Source organism: Emys orbicularis, chromosome 8, assembly GCF_028017835.1.
Source record: "Emys orbicularis isolate rEmyOrb1 chromosome 8, rEmyOrb1.hap1, whole genome shotgun sequence".
Classification (NCBI taxonomy): Eukaryota; Metazoa; Chordata; order Testudines; family Emydidae; genus Emys; species Emys orbicularis.
The window spans coordinates 89228520-89244891 of record NC_088690.1 but is presented as its reverse complement, the minus strand read 5'-3'; the positions used below and the strand labels follow the sequence as shown (position 1 = coordinate 89244891).

General features: G+C 37.4%; 1 protein-coding gene across 1 annotated transcript in view; it reads left to right on the top strand.

Annotated features, from left to right (window-relative positions):
• The window catches only part of GABRA1 (gamma-aminobutyric acid type A receptor subunit alpha1), a 49756-nt gene extending 34694 nt beyond the window's left edge, over positions 1 to 15062 (top strand). Inside the window, exons 7-9 of the mRNA XM_065408964.1 lie at positions 384 to 536; positions 6095 to 6297; positions 14754 to 15062. Coding sequence (XP_065265036.1) covers positions 384 to 536; positions 6095 to 6297; positions 14754 to 15062 — 665 coding nt within the window. The remainder of the gene's footprint in view (positions 1 to 383; positions 537 to 6094; positions 6298 to 14753) is intronic.
• The last annotated feature ends 1310 nt before the right edge of the window (positions 15063 to 16372 follow it).

Below are 16372 nucleotides of genomic sequence, written 5' to 3'. Positions count from 1 at the left end.
CCTGATCTGGATGAACCACATCTAACCATCAGTCACCAGGGTTCATTTAACCTTTGGACATTGTGTACAAGGGTATTGGTTATGATAGTTTTCTGATTTATGATGACTAAGGTCCCCATTTCACAAAGGACACTGAATCAGTTAAAATTAAGTTTTATTCACTACCCAGCTGGGCTGAATTTGAGATGAAAGGCCCCTGCACCATCAATTCGTTATTAAAAAATTTCTTCAGACCTAAACCAAACTTGTCTCAAACAAAATTTTTAATAACAGTGGACAGAAATGATGAAGAAATTGTTACTCATGCAAAAACTTGGAACACAGATTCTAATCTGTGCATATGGGAAAGGGTCTCACTGTCTTTTATTTTTATTGGTTTCTAGGGGAGTACGTTGTTATGACTACCCACTTCCATTTGAAGAGAAAGATTGGTTACTTTGTCATTCAGACATATCTACCATGCATCATGACAGTGATTCTGTCCCAGGTGTCCTTCTGGCTTAACAGAGAATCTGTTCCAGCAAGAACTGTATTTGGTAAGTGAAACATAAAAAATCAAACCAAAACAAAAACAAAAAAAACTCGCCAGGGTCATATGCTACTTATAGAAAAGCACCCAAGTGACATTGGAGAACTGGATAAGAAATATGCTTTGCTTTGAAGATATTGCAACAGTTGATTTTTTTAAAGGTCCAAACTATTTAATTTATTAAAAAGAATGAATAGTAAAATGCTATATATCAAAAACAAAAATGAAAAATAATGACATTATGCTAATCTGGAGTCAGATCTGAACATCTTGGCCTATCTTGATTTATATAAAAAACGAAAAGGAATATTCAAAGGGTTTAGCTTATATGCATCTTAATATTACTAAATGTAAATGTATACATTTAGGAACAAAGACTGGAGGCCATACTTAAAAGATGGGGGACTCTATCCTGGGAAGCTGTAATTCTGAACAAGATTTGGAGGTCATGGTGGATAATCAGCTGAAAATGGGTGTGATGTTGTGGCCTAAAGAGCTAATGTGATCCTGGAATGCATAAACAGGGGAATCTTGAGTAGGAGTAGAGAGGTTATTTTACTTCAGTATTTAACAGTGGTGCAACCACTGCTTTAATACTGTGTTCAGTTCTGGTGCTCACAATTCAAGAAGGATGTTGATAAATTGGAGAAAGTTCAAAGAAGAGCCATGAAAATGATAAAGGGACTAGAAAACATGCCTTATAGATGTAATCAAGTCACCCCTTCACCTTCTGTTTGTTAAGTTATATAGCTTGAGTTTCTTGAGTCTATCAGTATAAGTAGCTACATGAGGAACATATTTTTAATAAAGGGCTCTTCAGTGTATCAGAGAAAAAGTATAACACAATCCAATGGCTGGAAGTTGAAGCTAGACAAATTCAGACTGGAAATAAGGTACAAATATTTAACATGTAGGGTAATTAACTATTGAAACAATTTACCAAGGGCTATGGTGGATTCTCCATCACTGACAATTTTTAAACTGTTTTTCTAGCAGAAGTGCTCTAGGAATTATTTCGGGGGAAGTTCTATGGCCTGTGTTATACAGAAGCTCATACTAGATTATCATAATGGTCCCTTCTAGCCGTATCATCTATGAATTATGTAATGAGCAGACAAAGTTTAGATGTTAGCTGTCACACTAGGAGAAAGTGTGCATTGACTGTTTCTCATAAAGCAAAATGGGTACTACAGCTTTTGGCTTTGATTTTCAAAGGGAATTTAGTCAAAGGGAGTTGTTCACCAGACGTTCTTGCCCCAGTGGAAACTCCCAGCTTTAATAACTCTGTGGGTTGATCTCATCTGCAAGCTCGTCAAATACTGTTGTGGCCCAATGCTGCTATGGAAATCAGTGACAAAATTCCTATTGTCTTCTCTCTGAGTAGGATTCAGGCAGGGATGAATGCAAGGGACTAAGATGATATAGTTCACACCTGCTTTTGACTCCCTGGGGTTTTTGCTATTACATTCTAATACACATTTTTTTAATTAGAAAGAAACTGCTAGAATAGGCAGCTGTTTTTAAAGCCTTACGACACCCCTTCAAGAATGTAAACATTTTAAAAGTTTTCCGTTCAGAATACAATTATTTTGTTGACTACTTGTGTGTTTTTTTAAATATGTTTGAACAAAGTCTAGAATTCGGTTGCTATTTTTTTAATCTCCTAACTTCACTGAAGAAAAAAGATGTCTCTGAATACTTCACCTGGGCATATTCATACATGCATCCACATAGAAAAGCACAGCATATATAGATTTATAGCCCTCTTTTAGCACTATAAATAAAAACACAAACTATAGCATAGCAGGATTTACTGTACAAGAGCAACAAAAAATCATTAGTTATAAGTGAAAAAAGACCTTATACATTCCCGTAAGGAACAAAAACCACATCATCATTAAGTACCCATAATTCAAGATATTGTCATTGATATCTAAATATATTTTTAATTATCTGGGGCTTTTGTTTAACCTATTTCACATCCAAAATCAAGATAGACAGACAGACAGAAAGACAAGATGGGTGAGGTAATATCTTTTATTGGACCAACTTCTGTTCATGCAAGAAACAAGCATTTGAGCTCCACAGAGTTCTTCTTCAGGTCTTCTCCAATATTGCAAACAAATAGATAGATAGATCTATCAACAAGCATTTGATTAAAGAAAAAGGGAGGTGAGAGTTCTCCAATATGCTCCAGCTCCTTTTGTGCTGCTCAAGCTATAACTGGCCAGTTGAGAATGCCTCTGGCAGGAGTGGAAGGGCATAAATGCAGCAGACCTTATTTCTGCCCCAACAGCTCCCCCTCAGCGCAGTGCAAGAGCATGACAAAGAAGGGGCTCCAAAGGACATGTGGAGGTTAGTCGCAGGAGGAACTCTGCCTTTTAATGTTGGCAAAGGAAAGCTGGAGATCTATAACCAAATTCAGAGGTCAGTCTAAGGGCCTGGTCCTGAGAAGCACCTGCAATTCCTGCTGGCTTATACCTATTTTCACCTACCTCTCAAAATATCCCCCTGTGAGTTGCTTTTCTGCTCCAGCCCACTTTCCCAATGCCTCTTCAGGTGAATCACACCAGTTTAGACATCCTTAGATTCAGAGAGCCAAATGCTCACATGGGGTGTAAGCTCCATGTTGGTAAGTAGATATGAATGTAGAGAAGTCCCTAAACAAAGTATAGGAGTATTGGAGAGAGAAATTGAGTCTAATTTATATAAAAGGGGACCCACAAACTGCTATGAAATGCAACAGATTCAAATCCTTTAAACTCACTTCTGAAATTGGTATCAAAAGTCTAATCTTGGCAATTTTGTCACAGAGTAGATTGGGCCCCTTAAAAAGGCATACATTCAAAGATTGTTATGTATGTATTTAAAAAAAGAAATGAAACCTCATTTTCTTCCATTTCGCTTTCTTTTTTTTACTGTTGGCAATAGCAAGTTGCTGGTTCATGATGCTGTAGTTATGGTTGGCCATAAATGGGGTACCAAATTACCCCATGTATCAAAAAAATAACATACAATACTCTATATTATTCAGGCAGCTGTTTTTAAAGCCTTACGACACCCCTTCAAGAATGTAAACATTTTAAAAGTTTTCCGTTCAGAATACAATTATTTTGTTGACTACTTGTGTGTTTTTTTACATATGTTTGAACAAAGTCTAGAATTCGGTTGCTATTTTTTTAATCTCCTAACTTCACTGAAGAAAAAAGATGTCTCTGAATACTTCACCTGGGCATATTCATACATGCATCCACATAGAAAAGCACAGCATATATAGATTTATAGCCCTCTTTTAGCACTATAAATAAAAACACAAACTATAGCATAGCAGGATTTACTGTACAAGAGCAACAAAAAATCATTAGTTATAAGTGGAAAAAGACCTTATACATTCCCCTAAGGAACAAAAACCACATCATCATTAAGTACCCATAATTCAAGATATTGTCATTGATATCTAAATATATTTTTAATTATCTGGCCCTCTTAGATCTCTGCATATTTTCATTAGTGCTCAGTACAGTGGTTATAAACTGTAACAGTGATTTAATACATGAAATTGTCTGCAGTTGTCAAGGTAACTTGCGAACATGTGATTTGATGTAAATGTCTAGCTTGCACTTGCAAAAATCTGTAGGCAATGTGATAGCAATGTAATCCTCCTACTGTCAGTAAAAACTCCATGGCTAGTTAAAGAAACAAATGTTCTTCCAGCAGGTATGAAGCTCTGCTACTAGAAATGCAAATTACATTGCCGTGGGTCTTACTTAACCTCTTTACTGTTGCCAGAGCATCACTGTGTAATGGCAGAGAAACCTGTACAAAACATCAGTTCAAATAAATGCAATATCATAACATGCAGCTTAGTCTATTTTGGGCTACACTGAAGGAGCATATTTTCCAAATATGTTTGCTACTTCATTCAGCCCCGAACAGGTTAATCAGCAATAAGAACAATTAACATCCTTTGTTTTTATGGGAAATATCTTATAGCACTGTAGCAATCTTACACAAATAAGGTGGAAAGTATCCAACATGCCTGTGTATGCCTTGCTGAACTTCGCATAATTTTGAGTTGTTTTATCTGCAATTATGACACGAAATGAAAGAATTGACAAGATGGAAAAAGACTTGCAACCATCCACATGATTACTAAAATGCTAAGTGAGAACAGGAACTGGGTCAGAAATTAACTCCTCCTCTAATTCTTTTGCTGGAAGAGGAAATTATGTTGGTCTATAAGTCCAGACAACAATAGGGCTGTGGTGACTTTCTTCTTCCTGCTTCATTCATGTTGGAGGGACGGTCATTAAGTCTGCTTTAAAAATAATAATTCTGAGATTTTATTCAATCACTTAATTTATTTACAATCTAAGAAAATAGTAAATCTGATCTTATGCTGTGGGACATAATGCACCCAGCTAAATTCCTTCCTGACGCTCAAAGTTAAATAGATTATGTTTCGTTTTGTCTTCGTCTGAGGCATTGCTGCACTGGGTACCATCACAGGCAGGATGCACGACTACATGGACCAATGACTTCTTGTATATAGTGTATATATTCTGAGAGATAGTGTCCAAACTCCTGCCTAGAAGAAACAAATATATCATGTAGTTTGTTAGATATTTAATATTACAGATGGTTCAGCAAAAGGAATGTGATATCAGTAACCCTGATAAACACATTTATCCCTCTTTCACTAAACTCACATTATTTTCCTTTCCACTGTTATCTGCTTGATTTCTAAGTGGTCCAACACTGAACTGACAACTACTTGATTGTGGTCAATGCCAACAATACTCCTTAGTCATCCACTCAGGGCTGTTTCTTTTGGAGCAGCAATATCTCCAAAAGCACAAACCTCATTGTCTGGCTATGCCGAAAGAATGACAGGAGACATTAGATATGGGTTTAATCAGGCCTCAACTTTATTATTAGATGTCTGGGACTAACCCGGTGGATAAAATGTGCAGTGCAGGAGAAAACCCCCACAATTCACCGATGTGTGTGTGTGTGTGTGTGTGTGTGTGTGTGTGTGTGTGTGTGCTTTTTTCAGGCCCCCCGCCCCACCTTTCCATTCATGTCCCTCCAGCAGATCCACTGCCGGGACACTCCAATTCCAGCTAATTCCGGGGGGGGGGGGGGGGTGTGACGGCGGCTGACCTTTTAAAACCCCTCATTCCTAGGTGGTGAGTGATCCACCATGCTGACTGCTTTTCCAGCAGTTTTACGTCTCCCCTCCTCCCCCAAGCCATAAAGCATTGCCCTCTTCTCCCGGCCAGCCAGACAACCCCCTCTACCCTCCCCCCCCCCTGGCTTAAAGTGCAGGGCGGTGACTTCCATATGTCAAAAGATCAAGATAAAGCACTATCCAGAAGGGTACCTCAAAGATTATTATTTCCACAGCAGAACCTGAAATTTGATACTCTTTGGTTGGGAAATATATTTCTAATAACAGAAACCTGTGAAACTATTTTTCCTATTTTATTTGTGAATCCACATTGATAAGTAAAAGACAAAATACAGTAACTGATCTAAAGTGACGCTGACATTTTTGCTTTACAGGAGTGACAACTGTTCTCACAATGACCACCTTGAGCATCAGTGCAAGAAATTCCCTTCCAAAGGTGGCCTATGCCACAGCTATGGATTGGTTTATAGCAGTGTGCTATGCATTTGTGTTTTCAGCACTCATCGAATTTGCAACAGTGAACTACTTCACAAAGAGAGGTTACGCATGGGATGGCAAAAGTGTTGTTCCTGAAAAGGTAACACCTTCACTAATAGATTTTATGATACATACATTCATATCTATTCATGGCATTTGTGCTGGATTCAGTCTGTGTGTTTTCCAATGGGACTTAGATAATCTACTGAAAGAGCCTCTTTACATGGCTATTGGGCATTTTCTGTTCAGGATCTGCTGGTCACACTATGTGTTGAAATCCCTTGTTGTATGCAAATGATTAGTATGGAGAGCGGTTACATTTTCATTTTTAGAGCACCACCAGGATGTTCAGCATTGTGTGGAAAAGAGAGGAAGACATGATCCCTGTCCCATGTCTTAAATCTGAAAGATACAAGTTGGCTGAGGCTAAAGCTGTGGCACGAAGGGAAAGCTCATACCTCAACACTCTCCACCCCCTTCCCTTCATGTCTTTATATGGCTCCCATCACTGTAGCACCACCCAGTTATTTAACAGTCTCTCTTTATTTTTCCTTTCCTTTCCAGCCGGTAGTAGGAATAGATTGACTAGTTTATATGTTGTGTGTTTGAGTGAGAGGCTACGTCTTCACTACGGGGGGGGGGGTCGATTTAAGATACGCAAATTCAGCTACGCGAATAGCGTAGCTGAATTCGACGTATCGCAGCCGACTTACCCCGCTGTAGGGACGGCGGCAAAATCGACCTCTGCGGCTTCCTGTCGACGGCGCTTACTCCCACCTTCGCTGGTGGAGTAAGATCCCCGAGAGGTTGATTTCTACCCGCCGATTCAGGCGGGTAGTGTAGACCTACCCAGAGACTCAGTGGATGTGTGCAGTGTCTGTGAGCCTGATGCAAAGCTCACTGAAGGTAGTGGATATCTTTTCCTTGATTTCCAAAGGCTATGGATCAGGACCAATTTGCAAGTTTGTGTGTAGGAAGAAATAGATTATGAAACTTACTCCACAAGGAATAAGAATGACCATGGACTTCAGAAACTAATGCAAAACACTTTTTTAAACTTAGTTTTCCCTCATCAAAGTCCAGCCCCTTTGAAAGCTCTGTCTGACACACGGAAAAGGCTTCCCTTATTTAATGATTATTCAATTGCTTCATTAGAATGTAGCTTTCATGGCACAGCATGTTTTTGAAGGATAAGGGAGGTGATGTCTGAAGTATCTAGGTCTAATACCATGGAGACCTTTAACTATACACTATATTCAATGGGGAGCCAGTGCAAAGAGTGGGGTACTGTGGTTGCTAAGTAGACAGACTACTGGGTTTTGTATCAGTTGGAGCTCGTTCAGGGTGTTTCTTCATTTCTTAATATAAGTTGCACTGAGCAAGCCTAGAAGTCATGATTCTGTGGATCACCATGCACCTCATCTCTTTCTGAAAGTATGGGGTGCAATCTCTGCCAATTATGTCTGGAAGCAGACATTTTTTGTTGTCATGGCTCTTTGGGCTCCCAGTAGCTGTGGGGAGTCTAACAGCAACCCAAGGTTGCAGATGGACTTGAACTGGAGGCAGATGCCCTCAGTAATGGGGATGTAATAGAGGAGAAAAGTTCTTTGAAGCATTTGTCTCCTCTATTACATCCCCAATTTTGAGGGCATCTGAGTTATACCAGCTGAGGATATGGCGTGGTATGTATAAGTTTGCTATAAAAGATACACAGAGTGGGTATTTTCTGCAGGCACTTGAATACTCTAGTTGCTTAATATGTAAGTTGAATAACATGATGGAGAAGACTGAGCATTGTGGGACCCAGCAGGCGAGGTTTTGCAGGGGGTGCATCTCAGACTTAAAGGTCAGATTGTCTGCCATCAGCAATAGCTGAACTACAAAAGGAATCTCAGACTAGACTCCACAAGAATGGAAGTTACCTATTAGCAAATATATCCCGTCCTTTTCTGTGGAAATCAGAATCCATTCGTGGGGCTTTATGACCCAATAAATAACAACGAGAACAAAGTGAAACCTTTTCATTATTATTTCTTCAGGATTCTTCACTCCAAGCACCCCATATTAACTAAAGTGAAAAAAAAATATGTGTAGATGATGCAAGGTATGCATGGACCATGTTTAGTAAATAACCCATTTCATGCAATGTACAATTATACAAAAACAAGGGTGATAGAAGCGACAATGACAACTATAGAAGTATCTTCCTGTTGAACATCTTCAGAAAAGTTGTCACTTCCATTGTGCTCCCTAGGCTGCAATCTCTAGGTGAAAGAATCTATCCTAAAAGTCGATGTGGTTTTCACTCAGAACACTCCACCATTTATATGATATTTTTGGTTAAGCAACTGCAAGAGAAGTGTAGAGAAAAATGAATGCCACTCTACATAGCCTTCATCGATCTGATGAAGGCCTTGGATATGTTCAACAGACAGGACCTTTTTATGGTTCTGAAGAAAGTGGATTGTTCCCCCATATTTTTGAATGTTCATTCCTTACATCAAGGTCTGAGGGCAATTGTGGTGTATGAAAACAAAGAATAAAATGCTTTTGACATTAACAACGGCATGAAATAGGGGTGTATTTTGCCTCCTATGTTCTTTAACATCTACTTTTCATTACTGCTTCTTCATGCATTTAAGGACAGCAATGATGGCATTTATCAACATTGCAAGATTTAGAGTGAAAACCAAGATTCTGAGAGATTTCCTGTTTGCGGATGATGCGGTCTTGGTTGCCCATAGTGAATCTTCTTTGCAAAATCTCTTGGGTAAATTTCATGCATCATGCAAGAGCTTCAGGTTGACAATTAGTTTCAAGAAGGCTGTGATCATGTACCAAAGATTTACCCACTCTGGAGGGTAAATCTCTTGGTGTTGTCGACAGCTTTTGCTACTTGGTTCTAAAATCATCAGAAATTTTGACCTTCAGATTGAATTAATAGAACTGGAAAAGCAGCTAAGTATTTTAGGCTTACAGAAATGTGCATGGAATAACACCAAACTATCAACTAAGATCAAAGATGCAAATCTATGAAACTTGTGTGTTGTCATCCCTGCTTTGTGGTTCAGAAACCTGGACTACATATGCCAGGCATATCAGGAGACTGAATAGCTTCCACATGAGATGCCTGCATAAGATCCTGAAAATAAAGTGGGGAAGCACATTACCAAACACAGAGATGCTGGAATGCATAGGATTGACACACTTAGAAACCACTGCCAAGAAGAGGAGGTTGCAATGGCTCATTCATGGCAGGTGAATGGTAGGAGACCGTATCTCCAAGAATATTTTCAACAGTGAGATTTAGGACAGCTCTAGAAAGCAGGGTTGCCCTTTATGGCAGTACCACAATGTGTGTAAACTGATATGAAGTCATTCAATATCAATGTGGATAGCTGGGAGGAGTGCAGGATCCCTTCCAATTTAGAGGGAGTATCTGAGTAGGTGCAGCTCAACATGAAGTGGCTTTGATCCAGAGGATGGAAGCAAAGCGAGAAAGAAGAAAGTAGCATACTGTAATCATGGATTCTAACTCAGACAACATATGAATCTGTAAAATATGTAACAAGCTATGTCACTCTTGAATTGGACTTGTCAGCCATAAGTGGATTCATCAGGCACCTGATTAGACCTCTTACACGTACACCATGATCCAGTTTGGATTGATGGTTGCCAATATATTTCATGCCTGGTTCTTGCCTATTCTACACATGATATTTTCTCATAATACAATGGAATATTCAATGAAGTTGTAAGACAACAGATTTACTAGTGATATTAGGAAATACTAATACTTTTTTTAATATCATGAGTAATTAACCTGGGTAATTCATTGACACAAAGTGATACTGAATTCAAAACAAGTATTAAGCATATACGTGTATGTTGAGCCTGATCCAAGGGCTATTGAAATCAATGGAAAGGCTCCCACTAATTTAGATGGGCTTGGGATGGGGCCCAACGTGAACATTCAGAATTATATTAGTTAGTATTTTAAAGACATATATAAACCCTTATACTTCAGAGTGGAAGCCACACACTAATGGAGAGGTTTTTGAAGAAGCTTCCCCTATAGATAGTTTAATCCATAATTGTCCACTATGGGTTTAGTTTTTTTGCAGCTCCCTCTCAGAGATAGGATAGTGGACCACTTTTCTGATTCGATATGGCAATTCTTACATTCCATACAGTAGCTTCCATAAATTTGTTATCAAATATTGAAGTTTTTTTGAGAGAACAATAAAATCTCTCTAATTTACATAGGCAAAATAGAAATTTCCTGATTTCATCTTGTACATATCACTGATCCTATTTTAATCTAATAGCTTTCGTACACATTGACTATTATCCCTTTTGTTTATTCAAACATATTTCTGATACATTTCCAGTGCTTACCACCAAGGCATCTGCTGGAAAATATGTAACATGTCATTACATGTGTTATTTAAGATATCTGCTTTTAAATGGCTCTTACTACAAAATTCCCTTGATTTAAGTCCTCTCCTCTGCACTGAAGAGACACTTAGTTCAAGCCTTAGTATGAGACAATGAGCATTGGAAGAAATATAGCTATTTTATATGAAATTTAAACATTAACTAAAGGATTTAGAATGAATTATGCAAAATGTTCACATATGAGAACTGAAGATAGTGTTGCAAAACCGAAATCTTTCCAGCATTATTAGTAGAGCTGAATGAATATTGGGGCGGGGGGGGGGGGGGAGGGAGGGAGAGGAGGAGGGCGGGAATCCATGAACATCCATTCACATTTTTAAAAGAATTTTTATTTGAGTGGTTGTGGTCATATTTGCTGTTTGTTTAGTACTGAAACTTCAGTAGAGTGAATATTTGGGAAAAAACAATATTAAGCTTCAGTTCTTGAATATGCAAAAAAAAAAATCAAAATGTGTAGTTGAAGGCAATATTAATAACTCATGCTATTTTAGTTAGTTGCGTAAATCATACAATCAGAGAATAGAAATAAAACCATGTTACTTTTGTAACTAATAACTAACATAACAAGTAAACATTTACAAAGAACTGTATGCGAATGATTTGAATAATTATTTGCTGAAGAATATTTCTAAATTAAGTCAAATAATGACTACATTTTTCTTTGCAACATATTGGCTCAGCTCGCCTTATTAATTATACTCGCAAGTTCATTATAGTTCCTTTTAAGGGTAATATAAAAATACATTTTAGTGGAGATCCAGTTGCACTGAAATTTTGAAATCTTGTCTGTTCAGTGTAGCAAATAGACTTTTTCATATGCCAATGATACTGGTGTCCTAAGTAATCAAGATTTATGAAATGATAACCCTAAATCATATATTCTATTTGATGTGGGACTAAATTAAACATTAAAAATCCCATAAAACACAATATTCAAGAACTGTTTAAAAATATTAAAGACTGTATGGTCTTGTGTTCCCTAGAAGTTAAGAATCCCCCTATATTCTTTCATATTAACATACCAAAGATATTCTCTGTACACGGGGTACTGAATTAGCTGTCACGAATACTAAGGAAAAGGCAAAGTCAAGTAAGGCAAACTTGTGATGGACAGAAGTTCATAATCTAATATCACTCTGGGCTCTGATTAGATGTGATATTACCTTTTCCTAAACTTCAATGTGACATAAAATATCGAGATACTTACTGGAGTTAGGCTTTGCCTAGCTCAGATTCTTCATAAAATGTAAAACTACAAAATTGCTGTTTTATTAGGTTTCTGTGAAAGAGTTATTCGTTTAGCTGGATTTATTACTGCTTTCTAGAATACTAGGGCTATTTCTGTCCTGAGCAAGTATGAAAAAGTGAAAAAAAGAAAACTTTGTAATATGAGAGCTGAAGCTGCTGATGGATGAATGACCAAAGGACTCCCTGATTTTGACTTTTCTTTCTTTTTGAATTAACTGTTTTTCAGCTATTTATTCCATCTATTAGGTGGAAATAATCTGGGACATCTATGCTGAAGGGAATTTGAAGGCTCTTCCTCAACCTCAAGGATATGTGTTGCCTTACGATTTTGGAGAAGAGGGACCTTAAACAAATTTAAAAAGATTTGGTCTAATTTCTTAGAAATCTTTGATTAGTTTCTCATGGAGGGAAAATGAGAAATGACTCTCCTTTCTCCTCCTTACCCCCCGTTTCCTTTCCCTCTGTTTGCATACATTTTTTTTTCTGTTCTCCCCTTATTTTTGGGGGGGAAAATAAATAAAATATAAATAAAAATAAATATATACTGAATTATATTAGTTTATAGAATTAAAACAATGTGTTAAAGGTTCTTTTTTATCTATACTTCCTTTTTACTGTTCCAGGAACACAGGATCAGATTTTTGGCATTTGCCCCATTATCAGTTTCAGACACAGTTTAGAGCCCTTCTGAGCCATAGGAGTTGTTTCCATATAGTCAGGGATAGCTGAAACACAGTACAATAGTACTTCTTTCATGCTTCCTTTCCCTTCCACTCAACCTATGCTCTGACTTGTTCCTATATAGGAGTACTTGTGGCCCTTAGAGACTAACAAATTTATTTGAGCATTAAGTTTTCGTGGGCTACAGCCCACTTCTTCGGATGCATAGAATGGAACACATATTGAGGAGATATATATACACATACAGAGAGCATGAAAGGTGGGAGTTGTCTTACCAACTCTGAGAGGCCAATTAAGTAAGAGAAAAAAAAACTTTTGAAGTGATAATCAAGATAGCCCAGTACAGACAGTTTGATAAGAAGTGTGAGAGTACTTACATGGGGAGATAGATTCAATGTTTGTAATGGCTCAGCCATTCCCAGTCTCTATTCAAACCTAAGTTGATTGCATATCAATTCCAGCTCAGCAGTTTCTCGTTGGAGTCTTGTTTTTGAAGCTTTTCTGTTTTAAGATAGCCACCCGCAGGTCTGTCATTGAATGACCAAACAGGTTAAAGTGTTCTCCTACTGGTTTTTGAATGTTATGATTCCTGATGTCAGATTTGTGTCCATTAATTCTTTTGCGTAGAGACTGTCTGGTTTGGCCAATGTACAGGCAGAGGGGCATTGCTGGCACATGATGGCATATATCACATTGCATGTGAATGAGCCCCTGATGGTGTGGCTGATGTGATTAGGCTATGATGATGTCACTTGAATAGATATGTGGACAGCGTTGGCATTGGGCTTTGTTGCAAGGATAGGTTCCTGGGTCAGTGTTTTTGTTCAGTGATGTGTGGTTGCTGGTGAGTATTTGCTTCAGGTTGGGGGGTTGTCTGTAAGCGAGGACAGGTCTGTCTCTAAGGTGCCACAAGTACTCCTGTTCTTTTTGCGGATACAGACTAACATGGCTGCTCCTCTGAAACTTGTTCCTATATAGAAGCTATGGTGGGGAGTAGGACTGCCTACAGCTTTTTGCCAGCTGAGATTACCATATGCCAGATGATTTCAAGCCAGTTAAAAGACTTTAAGACAAATTTAAATGATCAGAGTGGCACAATGCCTGATCAAGGACCAGGATCACATCCAGTATGCTTAATATAACTCAGTCACTTTCTATTGAGCTATTAGCACTTTTTAAAATATCAGCATTCTAGGATGTTCCATAAATTTCAGTGCGATATTTAGATATTTTTAAAAAGACTGGGGATATACAATTGTATAGCTCCCACACATTCTGAATGAAACTCCAACCACTGCAACTCAGCTAGTCCAGTGGTAACCTGCAAAAGGCATCATTAAGTCTCCAATATGTCCAAGCCCTTAAACACATGCTTAAGTTCCAAGTATTTTGCTGAATAGGGATCAATAAGCTGTTCGTTGTGTTCCTTTTAAATAGGCATTCTAATATGGAGATATATACCTATCTCATAGAACTGGAAAGGACCTTGAAAGGTCATTGAGTCCAGTCCCCTGCTTTCACTAGCAGGACCAAGTACTGTCCCTAACAGATTTTTTTTTTATTTTTGCCCCCGATCCCTAAATGGCCCCCTCAAGGATTGAACTCACAACCCTGGGTTTAGCAGGCCAGTGCTCAAACCACTGAGCTCTCTCTCTCATGAAAATGATATGTATGATAAGTTGTGTTAGACCTCATAATACATTATTTATCATGGTATCTGAATGACAAATTTGGAAATAGTTTTATAATGGTGGCATCCTTGGTATCTCTCAAACTCAATATATTTGTTCTAGTCACAAAGCTCATTTGATTCAGAAGATAATGAACTATGTTTAGTTTGCTACTGTTTGATTAATATTGCAGATATTACAATACACTGCTTTGCTTACTATCAAAAATAGCATATCCTAAAATGTATCTGTTATTCTAAATGCTTTTGGGAATTAATTGGTTGATTTATTTCTAGGCAAAGTAATTAAATGGAGAGATTGTATCTTGTTCTTGAGTACAATGTTTTACGTAAATCACACATACACACCTAACATCTAGTTAGTCCAGTTTGAAGTATAATTTCAATATGTAGCAATAACACTGTATTATGGTACATTATCACAATATTAAGTATTGAAAAGGTGGACAAGAATAAAATTCATGTTTTTCTTTCCCCAGCCAAAGAAACTGAAGGATCCTCTCATTAAGAAAAATAACACATACACAGCAGCAGCAACAAGCTACACCCCTAATATTGCCAGAGACCCTGGGCTGGCTACCATTGCTAAAAGTGCAACAATAGAGCCCAAAGAAGTTAAACCAGAAACAAAACCACCAGAACCCAAGAAAACTTTTAACAGTGTCAGCAAAATTGATCGACTATCAAGAATAGCTTTCCCACTGCTTTTTGGAATCTTTAATTTAGTCTACTGGGCAACTTATTTAAACAGAGAGCCCCAGCTGAAAGCCCCAACTCCACATCAATAACCCTGTTAACTCATGTAGTTTTGTTCAGTCTTTTGCACTGGGGATTGCTTTCAGTTTGACACACAGTAATTCCCATTTGCTTCATTGCCTCTGTCTTAAAGAAAATGAAGGTTTCCTTATTTTAAAAAAAAGTATATATATATATTTAAAAAAAGTAACCCTGTATAGTAGGGCCATAACAATGTGATGTGTACACCTGGGAACCATGATTCTGAAGAAGGGAGAGGAAAAGTTCAGTAATGAAAATGAATTCAAAACCATTTGTAGATAGCTTATTACTGACTGTCCCAACAAAGATACTGTATATGTATGTGAAATATTTTTATGCAAAATAATTGTGGGGGAAAATACTCTATGATGTTCATGTAGCACATACTGTAGTGTACTTATCATTTACAGAGCACTGTTTATGTTTTTTTTTTTCAAGGCTGTAACGCTTTCAATTTTGTCCATTCCATGAGATACACTATGTTTCCAGCTCTTCTCCCTGCCCCCCATCCCCGGTCTTGTAATATTAAATGTTCTTTAAAGAAATGGAAGTCTGAATACTCTAGGAACAGTTTATCACTGTACAGCACATATGATTCAAGGGTAATGAATGCTTTAATCTGCTGTCTTGAGGCAGTCTTGTTCTAAGCATTAATTTGTCACTAGACTAGACAAGAAATCAGTTGCACAATTAAGTGCAGAATTCAAATGCCCTTTACCCCATGTGTAATCAAACCAGTACCTGGATGCTTTTACAGGTAGCTTTTATTTATCAATATGTTTCAGAAAGAAAAAAAAAGTTTTGCAAGCTCTAGATATGTTGAATGTATTCTTTTATAAAACAGTACATTAAAAAGCTTTAGATTAAAATTTATGGATAGCAGAAAGACAAAATATAGTATTTAAATAATATATGTAAATATGCAGCATGAGATTGTACTTTTTTTACTTTTTTAAAGTTGTGTTCTTAAAATATTGTGTAGGGTTCATCTATCTTAGCTCTTAATATGTTGTTAAATGCTAAAGGAAACATATTTAGAGCCTGCATTATAAAAGTCAGTGGTACTGGAAAGACTACAAAAGGAAAGAAAGAGCTTGGAGTTAATTTCATTTGTAAAGTGGTTAAGTGTACAGTAGTTTGCAATTTGACAATGCCATCCAATGTATACTATTAGATAAATGACTGGTCTGCTCAGGTCATGCATAAATACTAAAAAATGGAATATATTTAGTAGGTAAAACTGGTAAAATACTTGTTAAGACAGAAAAATCATCTGTATATTACTGCTATATTTGCTGATACATAACTGTTACAATAAGTG